Below are 22,575 nucleotides of genomic sequence, written 5' to 3' on the forward strand. Positions count from 1 at the left end.
CAAATTTGGTCCAGATCCATCATTTTTGAGTCCATGGTAGTCTCTGGATGTAGGTGAACTACAACTCCCAAACTCAAGGTTAATGCCCGCCAAACCCTTCTAGTGTTTTCTGTTGCTCATGGGAGTATGTGTGTCACCTTTGGTTCAATTCCATCATTGATGGGGTTCTGAATGCTCTTTGATTGTAGGTGAACTATAAATCCCAGCAACTACAAATCCCAAATGTCAAGGCCTATTTCCCCCAAACTCCATCATATTGGGGCATATGGAATATTCGTGTCAAGTTTGGTCCAGATCCATCATTGTTTGAGTCCATGGTAGTCTCTGGATGTAGGTGAACTACAACTCCCAAACTCAAGGTCAATGCCCACTAAACGCTTCTAGTGTTTTCTGTTGGTCATGAGAGTCCTGTGTGCCACATTTTGTTCAATTCCATCATTGGTGGGGTTCTGAATGCTCTTTGATTGTAGGTGAACTATAAATCCCAGCAACTATGAATCCCAAATGTCAAGGCCTATTTTCCCCAAACTCCACCAGTGTTCACATCTGGCCATATTGAGTATTCGTGTAGAGTTTGGTCCAGATCTATCATTGTTTGAGTCCACAGTGCTCTCTGGATGTAGGTGAACTACAACTCCCAAACTCAAGGTCAATGCCCGCCAAACCTTTCTAGTGTTTTCTGTTGCTCATGGGAGTATGTGTGCCACGTTTGGTTCAATTCTATTATTGGTGGGGTTCTGAATGCTCTTTGATTGTAGGTGAACTACGAATCCCAAATGTCAAGGCCTATTTCCCCCAAACTCCATCAGTGTTCAGATTGGGGCATATGGAATATTCCTGCCAAGTTTGGTCCAGATCCATCATTTTTGAGTCCATGGTAGTCTCTGGATGTAGGTGAACTACAACTCCCAAACTCAAGGTCAATGCCCACTAAACCCTTCTAGTGTTTTCTGTTGCTCATGAGAGTCCTGTGTGCCACGTTTGGTTCAATTCTGTTGTTGGTGGGGTTCTGAATGCTCTTTGATTGTAGAACTATAAATCCCAGCAACTATGAATCCCAAATGTCAAGGCCTATTTCCCCCAAACTCCAACAGTGTTCATATTGGGGCATATGGAATATTCGTACCAAATTTGGTCCAGATCCATCATTTTTGAGTCCATGGTAGTCTCTGGATGTAGGTGAACTACAACTCCCAAACTCAAGGTCAATGCCCGCCAAACCCTTCTAGTGTTTTCTGTTGCCCGACCACTGTCTCCCAACTCCAAACTCAAGAACGGAAAACGGAATGTTGGTGGGCAGGAAAAGAGATTGAAAGATGGGCTCAAAGCCAACCTTAAAAACTCTGGCATAGACATTGAGAACTGGGAAGCCCTTGCCCTTGACCGCTCCAGCTGGAGGTCAGCTGTGACCAGCAGTGCTGCAGAATTTGAAGAGGCACGAATAGAGGGTGAAAGAGAGAAATGTGCCAAGAGGAAGGCGCATTAAGCCAACCCTGACCAGGACTGCCTTCCGTCTGGAAATCGATGCCCTCACTGTGGGAAAAGATGCAGGTCAAGAATCGGGCTCCACAGCCACCTACGGACCCACCAGAACACTGATCCTGGAAGACTATCCTACTCGGCCAACGAGGGATCGCCTAAGTAAGCAAGTAAAATTGAGAAGCCAGGCTAGAAAGAAAACCCAAGGACTTGAAGGCACAGACAATAACATCAGGCGGCGAAACAGAACTCTTCTTATCAGCTTTGGCTGATAAAGTATTTCCAAACTGACTTGATGTGCGCTCCGTGCAAAAGTGCATGCACACTCGTGTTAAATCCAGCCATGCCTTAAAAGGACTGTCTCTCGCAGACAACGGCGATTCCGCACCGCTGCGTTCAGTGCTCTGAGACGCTTCAACAGCTCACCCTAAATTAGCTTCCTCCCGCTGACCCTCCTATACGTCCGGAATGGACTATTGGCTCTCCCTCCCAATTTGGTGTCGTCTGCAAACTTGATGATCCTGCCTTCTAGCCCTTCATCTCAGTCATTAATAAAGATGTTGAACAGGACCGGGCCCAGGACGGAACCCTGCTTGTGGCTATTAGTTTGAATTCTTCTTTGGTGATTTCTCCCTTTTCCCACTTCTTGTGCACGTCTCTTTTGTGTCTTAACCCTTCATCTAAGTCATTAATAAAGATGTTGAACAGGACCGGGCCCAGGACGGAACCCTGCTTGTGGCTATTTGTTTGAATTCTTCTTTGGTGATTTCTCCCTTTTTCCACTTCTTGTGCACATCTAGCCCACTTCTTGTGCACGTTAGTTTTGCCTAGCCCACACTGGACTAGTTTCCCCCCCCTCCCCCCATGACCTTCTGGCAAGGAAACTAGTCCAATGTGAGCTAGGCAAAACTACGGTGAGGTGGATCTGTAATTGGTTAAGTGGACGAACACAGAGAGTGCTCACTAATGCTTCCTCTTCATCTTGGAAAGAAGTGACGAGTGGAGTGCCACAAGCAGGGTTCCGTCCTGGGCCCGGTCCTGTTCAACATCTTTATTAATGACTTAGATGAAGGGTTAAGACACAAAAGAGACGTGCACAAGAAGTGGAAAAAGGGAGAAATCACCAAAGAAGAATTCAAACAAATAGCCACAAGCAGGGTTCCGTCCTGGGCCCAGTCCTGTTCAACATCTTTATTAATGACTTAGATGAAGGGCTAGAAGGCAGGATCATCAAGTTTGCAGACGACACCAAATTGGGAGGGAGAGCCAAGGCTCCAGAGGACAGGAGCAGGATTCAAAGCGATCTTGACAGATTAGAGAGATGATTGGCCAAAACTAACAAAATGAAGTTCAACAGTGACAAATGTAAGATACTCCACGTAGGCAGGAAAAATGAAATGCAAAGATACAGAATGGGGGACAATGCCTGGCTCGAGAGAAGTACGTGTGAAAATGATCTTGGAGTCCTCGTGGACAACAAGTTAAACATGAGCCAACAATGTGATGTGGCGGCAAAAAAAGCCAATGGGATTTTGGCCTGCATCAAGAGGAGCCTAGTGTCTAGATCTAAGGAAGTCATGCTACCCCTCTATTCTGCTTTGGTTAGACCACACCTGGAATATTGTGTCCAATTCTGGGCACCTCAATTCAAGAGAGATATTGACAAGCTGGAATGTGTCCAGAGGAGGGCGACTAAAATGATCAAGGGTCTGGAGAACAAGCCCTATGAGGAGCGGCTTAGGGAACTGGGCATGTTTAGCCTGAAGAAGAGAAGGCTGAGAGGAGATATGATAGCCATGTATAAATATGTGAGAGGAAGCCACAGGGAGGAGGGAGCAAGCTTGTTTTCTGCTTCCTTGGAGACTAGGACGCGGAACAATGGCTTCAAACTACAAGAGAGGAGATTCCATCTGAACATGAGGAAGAACTTCCTGACTGTGAGAGCCGTTCAGCAGTGGAACTCTCTGTCCCGGAGTGTGGTGGAGGCTCCTTCTTTGGAAGCTTTGAAACAGAGGCTGGATGGCCATCTGTCAGGGGTGATTTGAATGCAATATTCCTGCTTCTTGGCAGAATGGGGTTGGACTGGGTGGCCCAGGAGGTCTCTTCCAACTCTTTGATTCTATGATTCTATGATTCTATGACTGTTTCAGTTCCATGTCCCAGCCTAAAGCCAGACTGTGCTGGATCCAGAAAATCCGTGTCTCCCAAGATTACCTGGAATACACAAGTGATTTAAGACAAAAGCAAATTCAACCCAAAATTCACAATAGAATATTGGCAATTCCAAAGATTAATCAATGTTACATGTCAAAAACTTATTCGGCCCGGAATTAGTAAGGATATATTGGCAACTCCAAAACACTCTCCTGACAAGATACAGCTGAGGTGCCAGGACGGTGGCCCCTCCAGGTTAAAGGGGGTGCTGTTCAATGCCAGGTCAGTAAATGGGAAAACTTCTACTATTCAAGATTTAATCCAGGAAGAACAAGCTGACCTGGCTTATATAACAGAGACCTGGTTGGACGAGGGAGGAGGGGGGAATCTCTCCCAACTCTGTCCACTGGACTACTCTGTGCAGCACCAGCCAAGGCCTGGAGGGTGGGGAGGCGGAGTTGCAGTGGTCTGTAAGGATTTTATCCCCCTGATCAGGTGCCCCACCCCACAGTCATCTTCTTTTGAGTGTGCCGGCTTTAGGATAGGTGACCGGGACAGGATAGGGATTCTGTTAGTGTACCGACCACCCCGTTGCACGACAGTCTCTTTACCTGAGCTAGCAGGAGTGGTCTCGGACATGGCATTGAGCTTCCAACGGCTTTTAGTCCTGGGAGATTTCAATGTCCATGCCAAGACCTCTCTCTCAGGTGCGGCTCAGGACTTCATGGCCGCCATGGCAACTATGGGCCTGTCCCAATTAGTATCTGGTCCCACCCATAGTGCCGGGCACACACTGGATTTGGTCTTTTCCCAGGGATGGGTTGAAGGTGATGGGGTGGAGGAGCTGACCATCTCTCCATTGCCTTGGGCCGATCACCACCTGATCAGGTTTAGATTTACCGCGCCTCCTAACCTCTGCAGGGGTGGTGGACCCATTAGAATGGTCCGCCCCAGGAGACTTATGGATCCAAATGGCTTCCTGACGGCTCTTGGGGAATTTCCCACCTCCTTGGCTGGTGACTGTTGATGTTTTGGTCTCTCGCTGGTACAGGGAGATGACCAGGGCAATCGACACAATCGCTCCAGAACGCCCCCTCTTGAGTAACCGAGCTAAACCAGCCCCTTCTTTTACTGAGGAGCTGGCAGCGATGAAGCGAAATAAGAGGAGGCTAGAGTGCGTGTGGCACCAGAGACCTACCAAATCAGCCCAAACACATCTGAATACCTTTTTAAGGTCCTACGATGTGGCAATAGCGGCGGCACAGAAATCATTTCTTGCTGCCAATATTGCATCTGCGAAGAATCGTCCAGCTGAGCTATTCTGAGTTGTCAGGGGTCTGTTAAAAGCGAGATCCCTGACGACTCGGGGGCTCGCTGTGAAGCATTTGCTCGATTCTTTGCAGATAAAGTTGCGCTGATTCGGTCAGGTTTCAACGCCATATTAACAGCGGTCTCTGAGGATGTAACACAAGCATCTGCTTGTCCGGTTTTATTGTATTCATTTCAATTGGTTCAGCTTGAGGATGTTGACAGGATCCTTGGGGAAGTGAGACCTACCACATGCATCCTAGACCCCTGCCCATCCTGGCTGATAAAAGAAGTCAGAAGGGGCTTGGCAGAGTGGGTGAAGGTGGTGGTTAATGCCTCCTTACAGGAGGGAAAGTTTCCAGCGAGCTTAAAACAAGTTATTATAAAACCGCTGTTGAAAAAGCCATGACTGGACCCCACTCAATTCGACAACTATCGGCCAGTTTCCAACCTCCCCTACTTGGGCAAAGTCATGGAACGTGTGGTGGCAACACAACTCCAGGGATTTCTGGTAGAAACTGATTATCTAGATCTGGCACAGTCTCGCTTTAGGCCGGGACATGGAACAGAAACAGCCTTGGTCGCCTTGGTAGATGATCTTCACCGGGAACTGGACAGGGGGAGTGTGTCCCTGTTAGTTCTGCTGGACCTCTCAGCGGCCTTCGATACCGTTGACCACGGTATCCTTCTGGGATGCCTCATAGATATGGGACTTGGGGGTACTGCTCTGCAGTGGCTCCGGTCCTTTCTCGAGGGACAGTCTCAGAAGGTGTTACTGGGTGACACCTGTTTGGCCCCACAACTGTTGTTGTGTGGAGTTCCACAGGGCTCAATCTTGTCCCCGATGTTATGAAGCCGCTGGGAGAGATTATTCGGAGTTTCGGAATGAGGTGTTATCTCTATGCAGATGATGTCCAAATCTGTCACTCCTTCTCACCTATCACCAAGGAGGCTGTCCAGACCTTGAACCAGCGTTTGGCTGCTGTAGCGGACTGGATGAGAGCTAACAAATTGAAATTGAATCCAGACAAGACAGAGGTCCTACTGGTCAGTCGTAAGGCCGAACAGGGCATAGGGTTACAGCCTGTGTTAGACCGGATTAGACTCCCCCTGAAGACGCAGGTTCGCAGCTTGGGAGTGATCCTGGACTCATCGCTGAGCCTGGAAGCCCAGGTCTCAGCGGTGGCCGGGAGAGCTTTCGCACAATTAAAACTCGTGCGCCAGCTGCGCCCGTTCCTTGGGAAGTCTGATCTGGCCACAGTGGTCTACGCTCTTGTTACATCCCGATTAGATTACTGCAACGCACTCTACGTGGGGTTGCCTTTGAAGACAGTTCGGAAACTTCAACTAGTCCAGTGGGCGGCAGCCAGATTGCTCACCGGAGCGTCATACAGGGAGCATACCACCCCTCTGCTATGTCAGCTCCACTGCCTGCCGATCCAGTTCCGAGCACAATTCAAAGTACTGGTTTTGACCTAGTGGGGTGTTTGTGGAGGACATTGGCAAGGCTCTTGGACATGTTCATGGTGCCAATGTAGAGAGTAAGGAATACTGGGATGTCTATGGTGAAGGAAACACATAACATACAGGATGGAATTGTCCCCATATGAAAGTCTTCCCTTGGGTGGTGGACAGTGGGGTGTTTGTTGAGGACATTGGCAAGGCTCTTGGACATGTTCATGGTGCCAATGTAGAGAGTAAGGAACACTGGGATGTCTATGGTGGAGGAAACACATAACATACAGGATGGAATTGTCCCCATATGAAAGTCTTCCCTTGGGTGGTGGACAGTGGGGTGTTTGTGGAGGACATTGGCAAGGCTCTTGGACATGTTCATGGTGCCAATGGAGAGAGTAAGGAACATTGGGATGTCTATGGTGGAGGAAACACATAATATCTAGGATGGAATTGTCCCTGTATGAAAGCCTTCCCTTGGGCGGTGGGCGGTGGGGTGTTTGTGGAGGACATTGGCAGGGCTCAGAGATGTTCATGGTGCCAATGGAGAGAGTAAGGAACATTGGGATGCCTGTGGTGGAGGAAACGCATGAAATCTAGGATGGAATGGTCCCCATATGAAAGCCTTCCCTTGGGTGGTGGGCAGTGTGGTGTTGGTGGAGGACATTGGCAGGGATCTTGGAGATGTTCATGGTGCCAATGGAGAGAGTAAGGAGCACTAGGATGCTTGCAATGATTATCATTATTTATGTGCCTTAAACCACAAGGAGAAGTGAGATGATGATGATGATGATGATTATTATTATTATTATGTTGTATCCCAAACAAAACTTCCCCCAAAAAAGTACTCCTGAAAGATGCCCATACAGCCTGCATTTGAAGACCTCCATAGAAGTAGAGTTCAACACCTTCTAGAGGTCCTTTTCCTTCAAACTTTATGACATCGATGGTGTTTCCATTTCCTATCTTTGGGGCTTTCGGATCACTGTGAATTGTTCGGCCTCAATTCCTTCCTCCAGGCCAAGCAGAGAGCCAGAAGAGGCTGAAAAACAGGTTTATCGTCATGAACGGCCTCCAAAAAATGAAAAATCTTTCCTATTCAAGGTCAGCAAACTTGAAGTCGCATTTTCAAACAGTAGGTAGAACAGTAGGACCAAACGTAAGGTAGAATCACAGCAATGTTCAATGCATTCAGGCCTCCAAATGGAGTAGCATTGGGAGAAGGAAGTGCTATTCCTTCCTTTAAGAACCAGAGTGTGCAGAAGATCTGCATAGGAAGGATAAGAATATCGAGGAGAGTTTGGACGGTGTGGTGAGTGAATTAGAACCAGACATCCTGAGGAGTGAGGTTGAGAGTTCTTGGAGAACCGGAGAAGTTCCAGCAGACTGGAGGAGGGCCAATGTGGTCCCAATCTTCAAGAAGGGAAAAAAAGGATGACCCAAACAATGACCAATGTCCGGTCAGCCTCACATCGATACCAGGCAAGATACTGGAAAAGATTGCTAAGGAAGTGGTCTGCAAACACTTAGAAACAGATGCGGTCATCGCGAAGAGTCAACATGATCAAAAGCAAGTCATGCCAGACTCATCTGATCTCTTTTTTCAATAGAGTTACAAGCTGGGTAGATGCGGGGAATGCCGTGGATGTAGTGTACCTGGACTTCAGGAAGGCCTTCGACAAGGTCCCCCATGACCTTCTGGCAAGGAAATTAGTCCAATGTGGGTGAGGCAAAACTACGGTGAGGTGGATTTGTAACTAGTTAAATGGATGAACCCAGAGGGCGATTCTCCCCAATGCTTCCTCTTCATCCTGGAAAGAAGTGACGAGCGGAGTGCCACAAGCAGGGTTCCGTCCTGGGCCCGGTCCTGTTCAACATCTTTATCAATGACTTAGATGAAGGGCGAGAAGGCATGATCATCAAGTTTGCAGACGACACCAAATTGGGAGCGAGAGCCAAGACTCCAGAGGACAGGAGCAGGATTCAAAACGATCTTGACAGATTAGACAGATGGGCCAAAACTAACAAAATGAAGTTCAACAGTGACAAATGCAAGATACTCCACTTTGACAGGAAAAACGAAATGCAAAGATACAGAATGGGGGACAATGCCTGGCTCGAGAGCAGTACGTGTGAAAAAGATCTTGGAGTCCTCGTGGACAACAAGTTAAACATGAGCCAGGAATGTGATGTGGTGGCAAAAAAAAGCTAGTGGGATTTTGGCCTGCATCAAGAGGAGCATAGTGTCTTGATCTAGGGAAGTCATGCTCCCCATGCTCTATTCCGCTTTGGTTAGACCACACCTGGAATATTGTGTCCAATTCTGGGCACCACAATTGAAGAGAGATGTTGACAAGCTGGAATGTGTCCAGAGGAGGGTGACTCAAATGATCAAGGGTCTGGAGAACAAACCCTATGAGGAGCGGCTTAAGGAGCTGGGCATGTTTAGCCTGAAGAAGAGAAGGCTGAGAGGAGATATGATAGCCATGTATAAATATGTGAGAGGAAGCCACAGGGAGGAGGAGGGAGCAAGCTTGTTTTCGGCTTCCTTGGAGACTAGGACGCAATGGAACAATGGCTTCAAACTACAAGAGAGGAGATTCCATCTGAACACGAGGAAGAACTTCCTGACTGTGAGAGCCGTTCAGCAGTGGAACTCTCTGCCCAGGAGTGTGGTAGAGGCTCCTTCTTTGGAAGCTTTTAAACAGAGGCGGGATGGCCATCTGTCAGGGGTGATTTGAATGCAATATTCCTGCTTCTTGGCAGAATGGGGCTGGACTGGATGATGGCCCAGGAGGTCTCTTCCAACTCTTTGATTCTATGATTCTATGAAGCCATGGTCCTCTGCCATCAACTCTGCTGGACCGGCCACGTTGTCCGGATGCCCGACCACCGTCTCCCAAAGCAGCTGCTCTACTCCGAACTCAAGAACGGAAAACGGAATGTTGGTGGGCAGAAAAAAAGATTGAAAGATGGCCTCAAAATCAACCTCAAAAACCATGACATAGACACTGAGAACTGGGAAGCCCTGGCCTTGACCACTCCAACTGGAGGTCAGCTGTGACCAGCAGTGCTGCAGAATTTGAAGAGGCACGAATGGAGGGCGAAATGGAGAAGCGTGCCAAGAGGAAGGTGCGTCAAACCAATGCCAACCGAGATCGCCTTCCACCTGGAAACCAATGCCCTCACTGCAGAAGAAGATGCAGAGCAAGAATAGGGCTCCACAGCCACATACGGACCCACAAGAATACTGGAAGACAATCCTCCTTGGAAAACAAGAGATTGGCTAAGTAAGTAAGTAACTTCTGCACCTGACAATATGACTTTCGAAGATGGTTCCCTAGATAAATGTTGCTTTGGGTCCCGTTCAGGAATGTGGCCTTCAGACTCCATAGGAAAAACACAATGTTCATTTTCAAGGCGTTCAGCGAGGCCAGGACTTGAAATCTCAGGCCCAGAATCTCAGGCCCAGATGTTTCCCTAGATAAATTTTGCTTTGGGCCCCATTCAGGAATGTGGCCTTCAGACTCCATAGAGAAACACTACGTTCATTTTCAAGACTGGACACCTCAGGCCTTTCAGCAAGGCCAGGACTTGAAATCTCTGGCCCAGAAAAACCACCATCTTCAGAAGATGGTTCCCTAGATAAATTTTGCTTTGGGCCCCATTCAGGAATGTGGCCTTCAGACTCCATAGAGAAACACTACATTCATTTTCAAGACTGGACACCTCAGGCCTTTCAGCAAGGCAAGGACTTGAAATCTCTGGCCCAGAAAAACCATCATCTTCAGAAGACGGTTCCCTAGAGAAATTTTGATTTGGGCCCCGTTCAGGAATGTGGCCTTCAAACTCCATAGAAAAACACTACATTCATTTTCAAGACTGGACACCTCAGGCCTTTCAGCAAGGCCAGGACTTGAAATCTCTGGCCCAGAAAAACCATCATCTTCAGAAGACGGTTCCCTAGATAAATTTTGCTTTGGGCCCCGTTCAGGAATGTGGCCTTCAGACTCCATAGAGAAACACTACCTTCATTTTCAAGACTGGACACCTCAGGCCTTTCAGCAAGGCCAGGACTTGAAATCTCTGGCCCAGAAAAACCATCATGTTGAGAAGACGATTCCCTAGATAAATTTTGCTTTGGGCTGCGTTCAGGAATGTGGCCTTCAGACTCCATAGGGAAACACTACGTTCATTTTCAAGACTGGACACCTCAGGCCTTTCAGCAAGGCCAGGACTTGAAATCTCTGGCGCAGAAAAACCATCATGTTCAGAAGATGGTTCCCTAGATAAATTTTGCTTTGGGCTGCGTTCAGGAATGTGGCCTTCAGACTCCATAGGAAAAACACAATGTTCATTTTCAAGACTGGACACCTCAGGCCTTTCAGCAAGGCCAGGACTTGAAATCTCAGGCCCAGAAAAACCATCATCTTCAGAAGACGGTTCCCTAAATAAATTTTGCTTTGGGTCCCGTTCAGGAATGTGGCCTTCAGACTCCATAGGAAAAACACAATGTTCATTTTCAAGACTGGACACTTCAGGCCTTTCAGGAAGGCCAAAACTTGAAATCTCTGGCCCAGAAAAACCATCATCTTCAGAAGACGGTTCCCTAGATAAATTTTGCTTTGGGCTGCGTTCAGGAATGTGGCCTTCAGACTCCATAGGAAAATACCGTGTTCATTTTCAAGGCGTTCAGCGAGGTCAGGACTTGAAATCTCTGGCCCAGAAAAACCATCATCTTCAGAAGACGGTTCCCTAGATAAATTTTGCTTTGGGCCGCATTCAGGAATGTGGCCTTCAGACTCCATAGGAAAATACCGTGTTCATTTTCAAGGTGTTCAGCGAGGCCAGGACTTGAAATCTCAGGCCCAGAACAACCATCATCTTCAGAAGATGTTTCCCTAGATAAATGTTGCTTTGGGCCCCATTCAGGAATGTGGCCTTCAGACTCCATAGAGAAACACTACATTCATTTTCAAGACTGGACACCTCAGGCCTTTCAGCAAGGCCAGGACTTGAAATCCCAGGCCCAGAAAAACCATCATCTTCAGAAGACGGTTCCCTAGATAAATTTTGCTTTGGGCCCCATTCAGGAATGTGGCCTTCAGACTCCATAGAGAAACACTATATTCATTTTCAAGGCATTCAGCAAGGCCAGGACTGGAAATCTCAGGCCCAGAACAACCATCATCCCCAGGGACATCAGAAACAATCCTTGGCTGAACTACAACATCAACATTATGCAATCCTACCCAACAACGAGTCTTGTTCCTGAATGAATATGGATGCAGAGACATCCATATTCATGGCGGGGTTGTGTTACAGATTGTATAACCGACCCATTAAGTCATTCGTATTTGGGTTGTTTTTCCCTTTGTTCGTCCTGGGACGCCGTCTCAAACTTCTGTTTTGTTAGAGCACAAATATTATTATTATTAATAATAATTATTATTAATTATTCCATTTGCAAATATATCAAAAGAAGATGAGGCTAATTTGGGGGAGTTTCCACTCTGTATTTTCCCATTATTTATATATATATATATTGCAAAGGGTTACGTAAACAGAAGAATGTTTTTCCAACAGAGCAAAAACGGAATATATTAAAGATCAAGGATTCGGCTTGGATGTCCGTCATGCCTCCGAGATGACTTTTCCGCCGCTTCCTGCTGCTTTTTTAAAGATAAGGCTTCTGCTCAGCGGTGGCCCCGAAAGAATTTACCATACGATCCGGAACGTACCTGTTATTGTCCGTTGTCGAAAGGGGAAAAAAAACCCAAACACTTCTGGGAGATAATAATAATAATACGGATAGGAATTTGCCAGCGGGGATTTGTGCTTTGCTCCGGAGACGCGGCACAAAGGATTCCTCTCGCTCCTGAACATCAAGAAGGACTTCGTTTGTCTTTTGAGGACTGTTTGGAACTTCTCCTTCTTTGGATTCTTAGTACATATGATCTTGGGTACCTCGGTTATTGAGTCCATCTGGATATAGGTGAACTACAACTCCCAAACTCAAGGTCAATGCCCACCAAACCCTTCCAGTATGTTCTGTTGGTCGTGGGAGTTCTGTGTGCCAAGGTTGGTTCAGTTCCCTCGTTGGTGGGGTTCAGAATGCTTTTTGATTGCAGGTGAACTATAAATCCCAGCAACTACAACTCCCAAATGTCAATGTCTATTTCCCCCAAACTCAACCAGTGTTCACATCTGGCCATATTGAGTATTTGTGCCAAGTTTGGTCCAGATCCATCATTATTTGAGTACACAGTGCTCTCTGGATGTAGGTGAACTATAAATCCCAGTAATGACAATTCCCAAACTCAAGGTCAATGCCCACCAAACCCTTCTAGTATTTTCTGTTGGTCGTGGGAGTTCTGTGTGCCAAGTTTGGTTCAATTCCATCGTTGGTGGGGTTCAGAATGCTCTTTGATTTTAGGTGAACTATAAATCCCAGTAACGACAACTCCCAAATGTCAAGGTCTATTTCCCCCAAAACTCTGCCATTGTTCACATTTGGGCATATTGAGTATTTGTGCCAAGTTTGGTTCAGATCCACCATTGTTTGAGCCCACAGTGCTCTCTGGATGTAGGTGGACTACAATTCCCAAACTCAAGGTCAATGCCCACCAAACCCTTCTAGTGTTTTCTGTTGGTCGTGGGAGTTCTGTGTGCCAAGTTTGGTTCAGTTCCATCGCTGGTGAAGTTCAGAATGCTCTGTGATTGTAGGTGAACTATAAATCCCAGCAACTTCAACTCCCAAATGTCAAAGTCTATTTCCCCCCAAACTCCACCAGTGTTCACATCTGGCCATATTGAGTATTCGTGTAGAGTTTGATCCAGATCCATCATTATTTGAGTCCATAGTGCTCTCTGGATGTAGGTGAACTATAAATCCCAGTAAAGACAATTCCCAAACTCAAGGTCAATGCCCACCAAACCCTTCTAGTATTTTCTGTTGGTCGTGGGAGTTCTATGTACCACATTTGGTTCAGTTCCCGCGTTGGTGGGGTTCAGAATGCTCTTTGATTGTAGGTGAACTATAAATCCCAGCAACTACAACTCCCAAATGTCAAAGTCTATTTCCCCCCAAACTCCACCAGTGTTCACATCTGGCCATATTGAGTATTCGTGTAGAGTTTGATCCAGATCCATCATTATTTGAGTCCATAGTGCTCTCTGGATGTAGGTGAACTACAACTCCCAAACTCAAGGTCAATGCCCACCAAACCCTTCTAGTGTTTTCTGTTGGTCGTGGGAGTTCTGTGTGCCACGTTTGGTTCACTTCCATCGTTGGTGGAGTTCGGAATGCTCTGTGATTGTAGGTGAACTATAAATCCTAGCAACTACAACTCCCAAATGTCAAGGTCTATTTTCCCCAAACTCCACCAGTGTTCACATCTGGCCATATTGAGTATTTGTGCCAAGTTTGGTCCAGATCCATCATTGTTTGAGTCCACAGTGCTCTCTGGATGTAGGTGAACTACAATTCCCAAACTCAAGGTCAATGCCCACCAAACCCTTCCAGTATGTTCTGTTGGTCGTGGGAGTTCTGTGTGCCAAGTTTGGTTCAATTCCACCATTGGTGGAGTTCAGAATGCTCTGTGATGGTAGGTGAACTATAAATCCCAGCAACTACAACTCCCAAATGTCAAGGTCTACTTTCCCCCAAACTCCACCAGTGTTCACATTTGGGCTTATTGAGTATCAGTGCCAAGTTTGGTTCAGATCCATCATTGTTTGAGTCCACAGTGCTCCCTGGATGTAGGTGAACTACAACTCCCAAACTCTGTTCTGCACTTTGTCCACTTTCCTGGCCCTGTAGTACACTGTTGGCACTAATGAAATGCAAAGAGACAGAATGGGGGCGATGCCTGGCTTGAGAGCAGGACATGTGAAAAAGATCTTGGAGTCCTTGTGGACAACAAGTTGAACACGAACCAACAACGTCATGCGGCGGCAAAAAAAGCCAATGGGATTTTGGGCTCTGTAGTGCCTAGACGCCCGGAAGTCCCGCTCTCCGTGCTCTATTCGGCCTTGGTCAGACCACTTTACCTGGAATTGCAATATGTCCAATTCTGTGCAGCGCAACTGAAGGGAGATGCTGACTCTAAGCTGGGATGTGTCCAGAGGAGGGCGACCAAAATGATCCAGGGTCTGGAGAACAAGCCCTATGAGGAGTGGCTTAAAGAGCTGGGCATGTTTCGGCATGAACAAGATAGAGGAGGTGGGGCGCTGATGGAGACATACAAGCAGTCCTAAATTGGTCTAAAGTGCTTTTGGAGGACATAATGCTAAGGGTTCATTATTTTGGGAAGGCACACTGGAACAACCACGTTTTCAAGCTCCTCCTGAAGACTGCCAGAGATGGGGCATGCCTGATGTCCTTGGGGAGTGAGTTCCAGAGTCGAGGGGCCACCACCGAGAAGTCTCTCTCTCTCGTCCCCACCAATCGCGTTTGCAATGCAGGTGGGAGTGCGAGCAGGGCCTCTCCAGATGATCGAAGAGATCGTGTGGATTCGTACACAGAAATGCAGTCACGTAGGTAGGCAGATCCCAAACCGTTCAGGGCTTTGTAGGTAAGCACCTGCACCTTGAATTGGGACCGGTAAATGAATGGCAGCCAGTGGAGCTCCTTAAAGGAGCCCCAGTTAGCAACCTGGCCACCACCCGTTAAACCAACTGACATTTCTGAGCCGTTTTCAAGGGCAGCCCCATGTAGAGCGCATTACAGTAGTCCAATCTGGAAGTGACTACTGGAAGTGGCCAGATTAATATTATTATTAATATTATATGTTTACTCGTTCAGTCGTCTCTGACTCTTCCTGACCTCATGGAGCAGCCCACGCCAGAGCTCCCTGTCGGCCGTCACCACCCCCAGCTCCTTCAAGGTCAGTCCAGTCACTTCAAGGATGCCATCCATCCATCTTGCCCTTAGTTGGCCCCTCTTCCTTTTGCCTTCCACTTTCCCCAGCATCATTCCCTTCTCTAGGCTTTCCTGTCTCCTCATGATGTGGCCAAAGGACTTCCACTTTGTCTCTAGTCTCCTTCCCTCCAGTGAGCAGCTGGGCTTTCTTTCCTGGAGGATGGACTGGTTGGATCTTCTCGCAGTCCAAGGCACTCTCAGCACTTTCCTCCAGCACCACAGCTCAAAAGCATCATAGAATCATAGAATCAAAGAGTTGGAAGAGACCTCATGGGCCATCCAGTCCAACCCCATTCTGCCAAGAAGCAGGAATATTGCATTCAAACCACCCCTGACAGATGGCCATCCAGCCTCTGTTTCAAAGCTTCCAAAGAAGGAGCCTCCACCACACTCCGGGGCAGAGAGTTCCACTGCTGAACGGCTCTCACAGTCAGGAAGTTCTTCCTCATGTTCAGATGGAATCTCCTCTCTTGTAGTTTGGAGCCATTGTTCCATTGCGTCCTAGTCTCCAAGGAAGCAGAAAACAAGCTTGCTCACTCCTCCCTGTGGCTTCCTCTCACATATTTATACATGGCTATCATATCTCCTCTCAGCCATCTCTTCTTCAGGCTAAACATGCCCAGCTCCCTAAGCCGCTCCTCATAGGGCTTGTTCTCCAGACCCTTGATCATTTTAGTCGCCCTCCTCCGGACACATTCCAGCTTGTCAATATCTCTCTTGAATTGTGGTGCCCAGAATTGGACACAATATTCCAGGTAAAGTGGTCTAACCAAAGCAGAATAGAGGGGTAGCATTACTTCCCTAGATGTAGACACTATGCTCCTATTGATGCAGGCCAAAATCCCATTGGCTTTTTTTGCTGCCACATCACATTGTTGGCTCATGTTTAACTTGTTGTCCACGAGGACTCCAAGATCTTTTTCACACGTACTGCTCTCGAGCCAGGCCTCATTGTCCCCCATTCTGCATCTCTCTTCCTTGGCTCAGCCTTCCCTAAGGTCCAGCTCTCACATCCGGAGGTGACTACAGGGAAGACCATGGCTTGGACTCGGCAATGGATCTTGGTTGCCAGTCTGATGTCTCTACTCTTCACTATTTTATCGAGATTGGACATTGCTCTCCTCCCAAGAAGGAAGCGTCTCCTGATTTCCTGGCCACAGTCTGCGTCTGCACTCATCTTTGCACCTAGAAATACAAAGTCTGTCACGGCCTCCACATTTTCTCTCTCTATTTTCCAGTTGTCAATCATTCTTGTTGCCATAATCTTGGTTTTTTTGACATTTAGCTGCAACCCAGCTTTTGCGCTTTCTTCTTTCACCTTGATTAGAAGGCTCCTCAGCTCCTCCTCGCTTTCGGCCATCAGAGTGGTGTCATCTGCATATCTGAGGTTGTTAATGTTTCTTCCAGCATTTTTCACCCCAGCCTTGCATTCGTCAATCCCCGCACATCCTCGCATGATGTGTTCTGCATACAAGTTAAGAAGGTTGGGTGAGAGGATGCAGCCTTGCCGGACGCCTTTCCCAATCTTGAACCCGTCTCCTGTTCCGTGGTCAGTCCTGACTGTTGCTACTTGGTCCTTGTACAGATTCCTCAGGAGAGAGGGAAGGGGGCTTGGGATGCCCATCCCAGTAAGAACTTGCCACAGTTTATGATGATCCACACAGTCAAAGGCTTTAGAAGAGTCAATGAAGCAGAAGTAGATGTTTTTCTGAAACTCCCTGCCTTCCTCCATTCTCCAGCATCCGGACATTGGCAATCTGGTCTCTCGTTCCTCTGCCTTTTCTAAACCCAGCTTGAACGTCTGATTAATATTATATATTAATGATAATATCATGCATTGAGCTGGGCTACAACTCCCATCATTCCCTAGCCCAGTGGTTCTCAACCTGGGGTCCCCAGATGTTTTTAGCCTACAACTCCCAGAAATCCTAACAGCTGATAAACTGGCTGAGATTTCTGGGAGTTGTAGGCCAAAAACATCTGGGGACCCCAGGTTGAGAACCACTGCCCTAGCCAATGATAAGAAGAGTTCCAAAATGTAAACATCTGGTGAAAAACCACATGATTCTCAGCTGATCCGTTATCTACATACATGTAGGCATTCGCATGATTATATAACACACACTCATAAACATGCATGTTATATAACGCTTACCACCCACTTCTTGCTCAAGTATATGTGTGTATGAATGTATGTGTACACAATAAGTGGTTTATTAATTCTATATATATATAAACTATCTATAATAATTATATTATATAATATTATTAAAAGATTATTACAATAGAATATATAATAAAATATTATAGAGATATAAACTATGTATAATAATTACAGTATATCATATAATTATACTATAATATTATTACAATAGATAATATATTAATTCTATATATAAAAACTATGTATAAAAACTATAATATCATAGAATATTATTATGAAATTATTAATATATGATATAATATATATATATTATTCAGTATATGTAAACTATGTATAATACTTGTAATATCATATAATATTATTACAATATAATATAATATATATTAATTATATGTATATTAACTATCTATATTAATTATAATATAATATATAATATCATGAAAAGATTATTACAATAGAATATATAATAAAATATATAAATATATATAAACTCTATATAAAAATTCTATAAACTATCTATAATAATTATAGTATAATATCATATAATATTATTATATTATTACAATAAAATATATAATAAAATATATTACCTGTAATATAATAAAATATAATGTCATATAATATAATATAGGCTCCGCCCCATTACTACCTTCCTAGCTCCGCCCCTTCCACTCAAATTTCCCTGAGTATCCAGGCCCCGCCCCTTTCACAACCCCGCCTCTTATCTACCTTCCTAAACCCCGCCCCTTTATTAGCCCCGCCCTTTATTTTTGCCTTCCTAGCTCCGCCCCTTTCTGTTTCCCTTTCCCTGAGCATCTGGACTCCGCCCACTTCATTGACTCCGCCCCTCTTAGCTTTCCCTTCGGAGCAGTTACGCTCCGCCCCTTTCCCCTCAGAGCATCTCGACTCCGCCCACTTCATTGGCTCCGCCCCTCTCTTAGCCTGACGCTTTCCTCTCAGAGCGGCTAGGCTCCGCCCCTTTCCCCTCAGAGCATCTCGACTCCGCCCACTTCATTGACTCCGCCCCCTCTTAGCCTGTCGCTTTCCTCTCAGAGCGGTTAGGCTCCGCCCCTTTCCCCTCAGAGCATCTCGACTCCGCCCACTTCATTGACTCCGCCCCTCTCTTAGCCTGTCGCTTTCCTCTCAGAGCGGTTTGGCTCCGCCCCTTTCCCCTCAGAGCATCTCGACTCCGCCCACTTCATTGACTCCGCCCCCCTCTTAGCCTGTCACTTTCCTCTCAGAGCGGCTAGGCCCCGCCCCTTTCTCATTAGAGCATCTCGACTCCGCCCACTTCATTGACTCCGCCCCCTCTTAGCCTGTCGCTTTCCTCTCAGAGCGGTTAGGCTCCGCCCCTTTCCCCTCAGAGCATCTCGACTCCGCCCACTTCATTGACTCCGCCCCTCTCTTAGCCTGTCGTTTTCCTCTCAGAGCGGTTAGGCTCCGCCCTTTCCCGTCAGAGCATCTCGACTCCGCCCACTTCATTGGCTCCGCCCCTCTCTTAGCCTGTCGCTTTCCTCTCAGAGCGGCTAGGCTCCGCCCCTTTCCCCTCAGAGCATCTCGACTCCGCCCACTTCATTGACTCCGCCCCTCTCTTAGCCTGTCGCTTTCCTCTCAGAGCGGTTAGGCTCCGCCCTTTTCTCCTCAGAGCATCTCGACTCCGCCCACTTCATTGACTCCGCCCCCCTCTTAGCCTGTCGCTTTCCTCTCAGAGCAGCTAGGCTCCGCCCTTTTCTCCTCAGAGCATCTCGACTCCGCCCACTTCAATGACTCCGCCCCCTCTTAGCCCGTCGCTATCCTCTCAGAGCGGCTAGGCTCCGCCCCTTTCCCTCAGATCACCTCGACTCCGCCCACTCCATTGACTCCGCCCCTCTCTTAGCCTGTCGCTTTCTTCTCAGAGCATCTCGACTCCGCCCACTTCAGTGACTCCGCCCCCTCTTAGTCTGTCGCTTTCCTCTCAAAGCGGTTAGGGTCCGCCCCTTTCCCCTCAGAGCATCTCGACTCCGCCCACTTCATTGACTCCGCCCCTCTTTTAGCCTGTCGCTTTCCTCTCAGAGCGGTTAGGCTCCGCCCCTTTCCCTCAGAGCACCTCGACTCCGCCCACTTCATCACCTCGGCTCAGTTCTCCTCAGAGCATCTCGGATTCCCGCCTCTTCATTAGCCCCGCCCCTTTCTCTGCCCATATTTTTCCAGGCCCCGCCCCCTCCGCGCCCGCCATCTCCGCCAGGCGGCTCCTCACGCAGAGTCCGGAAAGGGGGCGGGGCGAAGGGCACACACCCCCGCCACACCTCCAGCCAATCAGCGGCCGCCGCTTCCACGCCGGCTCAAAAGGGGGGGGAGAGAAGTGAGGCGAGGACGCCAGAAGAGAGGACTCGCGGGGAGACGAGGCGTTGGAGGGGAAGAGGGGGACGCAGTGCGCGTGCGCGGAGGGTCCCTCTTTACAGCCCACCCCTCCTCCCGCCGGCCTTTTGGTGTCGCCCACAGAGAGGGAGAAGGAGCGCGAGCGCGGAGAGGCGGCAGTGCCGGGAGGGCTCCCCACGGGGCGGACGCGTCTCGCTCGCTCTCTTTTTCGCCTGAGGGAAAGCAGAAGGGAAAGAAGGGAAGCCAGCCATCCAGGCAGGAGAAGAGCCGAGCTGAGGAGAGGAGACAGCAGAGCCAACCATGGAGTCCGGCGGGGGAGGCGGGAAGGTAAGAGCCCATCCATAGTGATAATCAATAATAGTCACAGGCCTCTCCCTCAGACCCCCTCACTCCATATTATTAGTCATTACTTGTGGTATTATTATTATTGTTGAATGGTTATTAACATGCCTTTCTCTCACCCCACTCAGTATTATTATTATTATTATTATTATATTGTATTAGTCTATTCTATTATTCTATATTATTATTATTAACATGCCTTTCTCTCACCCCACTCAGTATTATTTATTATGGTATTATATGTATTCTTATATTATTATTATTATTATTATTATTATTATTGTATTGGTCTATTCAATTATTCTGTATTATTATTATTACCATGTCTTTTTCTCACCTCACTTAGTACTATTTACTATGGTATTATATATATCATTCTATTCTATTCTATTCTATTATTCTATATTATTATTATTATTATTACCATGTCTTTTTCTCACCCTGCTCAGTATTATTTACTATGGTATTATATATATCATTCTATTCTATTATTCTATTCTATTATTCTATATTATCATTATTATTATTATTAACATGCCTTTCTCTCACCCCACTCATTATTATTTATTATGGTATTATATGTATTCTTATATTATTATTATTATTATTATTATTATTATTATTATTATTATTATCATCATGCCTCTCTCTCACTCCACTCAGTACTATTTACTATGGTATTATATATATTATTCTATTCCATTATTTTATATTATTATTATTATTATTATTACCATGTCTTTCCCTCACCCCACTCAGTATTATTTATTATGGTATTATATGTATTCTTATATTCTTATTATTGTTATTATTATTATTATTATTATTATTGTATTAGTCTATTCACTTTATTTCTTAATGAGTCGCTCTCCACCAAGGGGCTCCGAGCGACTTACAGTCTAAAACAGCATTTACACAACATAAAAACATTCAACAGTGACTATTTGGCAAATTAGATCTGATTACTTAAATTCAATTTATTCAATTATTCTGTATTATTATTATTATTATTATTATTATTACCATGTCTTTTTCTCACCCCACTCAGTATTATTTACTATGGTATTATATATATTCTATTCTATTATTCTATTATTCTATATTATTAGTATTATTTTTAACATGCCTTTCTCTCACCCCACTCAGTACTATGGTATTATATATATTATTCTATTCTATTATTTTATATTATTGTTATTATTAACATGCCTTTCTCTCACCCGACTCAGTATCATTTATTATGGTATTATATGTATTATATTATTATAATATACAATATAATATAATATAGTATTATTATTATATACTTACCCCACTCATTATTATGCATTATGGTATTATATGCATTATTCGTCATGTCAAGGAGTGACTTGAGAAACTGCAAGTCGCTTCTGGTGTGAGAGAATTGGCCATCTGCAAGGACGTTGCCCAGGGGATGCCCGGATGATTTGATGTTTATTATTTGATGTTTATCATCCTTGGGAGGCTTCCCAGTGGCGCAATGGGTTAAACCCTTGTGCTGACAGGACTGAAGACCAACAGGTCGCAGGTTCGAATCCGGGGAGAGGCGGATGAGCTCTCTCTATCAGCTCCAGCTCCTCGTGCGGGGACATGAGAGTATTCTTACTTATATACTGCTTTCCCACCCTGGTATTGTTATTATCATCATTATCTTCATGTGCTGCTTTCTCTCCCCCTATTATTATTATTACTATTATTATTATTATTATTATTATTATTATTACTATTATTAATGTGCCAGTTTCTCATCCTAATATTCTTCGTTTTTGTGCATGCGCTGTAGCATCTTTTTGCTTTTTTGGCTTTTTAAGTCCCTTCCGCTGTGTTTTTCGGTGTTTTTAGGAGTGATGGTCACTCGTTGGCCTGAGAGGTGTCTTGTGTCCAAATTTGGTGCCAATTCGTCCAGTGGTTTTTGAGTTATTTTAATCCCACAAACTAACATTACGTGTGTGTGTGTGTGTATGGTTTTGCGCATGCATTGTAATGTATTTTTTTTCGTTTGGGGGTTTTTAAGCCCCCTCTGCTGTGTTTTTCAGTGTTTTATGAGTGATGGTCACTCGTTGGCCTGAGAGGTGTCTTGTGTCCAAATTTGGTGCCAATTTGTCCAGTGGTTTTTGAGTTATTTTAATCCCACAAACTAACATTACATATATATGGTTTTGCGCATGCGTTTTAATGTTTTTTTTTTCATTTTGGGGTTTTTAAGTCTCTTCCACTGTGTTTTTCAGTGTTTTTATGAGTGATGGTCACTCGTTGGCCTAAGAGGTGTATTGTGTCCAAATTTGGTGCCAATTTGTCCAGTGGTTTTTGAGTTGTTTTAATCCCACAAACTAACATTACATATATATGGTTTTGCGCATGCGTTGTAATG

At 45.9% G+C, this 22,575-nt stretch overlaps 2 protein-coding genes across 3 annotated transcripts in view; one reads left to right on the forward strand and one right to left on the reverse strand.

Moving 5' to 3' along the window:
* CDC42 (cell division cycle 42) overlaps window positions 1-22,575 on the reverse strand; it is a 390,560-nt gene that overhangs the window by 211,805 nt on the left and 156,180 nt on the right. The gene's annotated exons all lie outside the window — the stretch shown is intronic.
* LOC132764665 (solute carrier family 2, facilitated glucose transporter member 1) overlaps window positions 19,832-22,575 on the forward strand; it is a 73,662-nt gene continuing 70,918 nt past the window's right edge. The window contains exon 1 of one of the 2 annotated variants that reach the window (XM_060758687.2): window positions 19,832-20,168. In XM_060758687.2, the coding sequence (XP_060614670.2) occupies window positions 20,142-20,168 (27 nt within the window). In that variant the 5' untranslated portion in view covers window positions 19,832-20,141. The remainder of the gene's footprint in view (window positions 20,169-22,575) is intronic. The other variant, XM_060758688.2, reaches the window with a different exon arrangement.

The sequence above is a fragment of the Anolis sagrei genome, chromosome 13 (assembly GCF_037176765.1).
Source record: "Anolis sagrei isolate rAnoSag1 chromosome 13, rAnoSag1.mat, whole genome shotgun sequence".
In the NCBI taxonomy this organism is placed as follows: Eukaryota; Metazoa; Chordata; class Lepidosauria; order Squamata; family Dactyloidae; genus Anolis; species Anolis sagrei.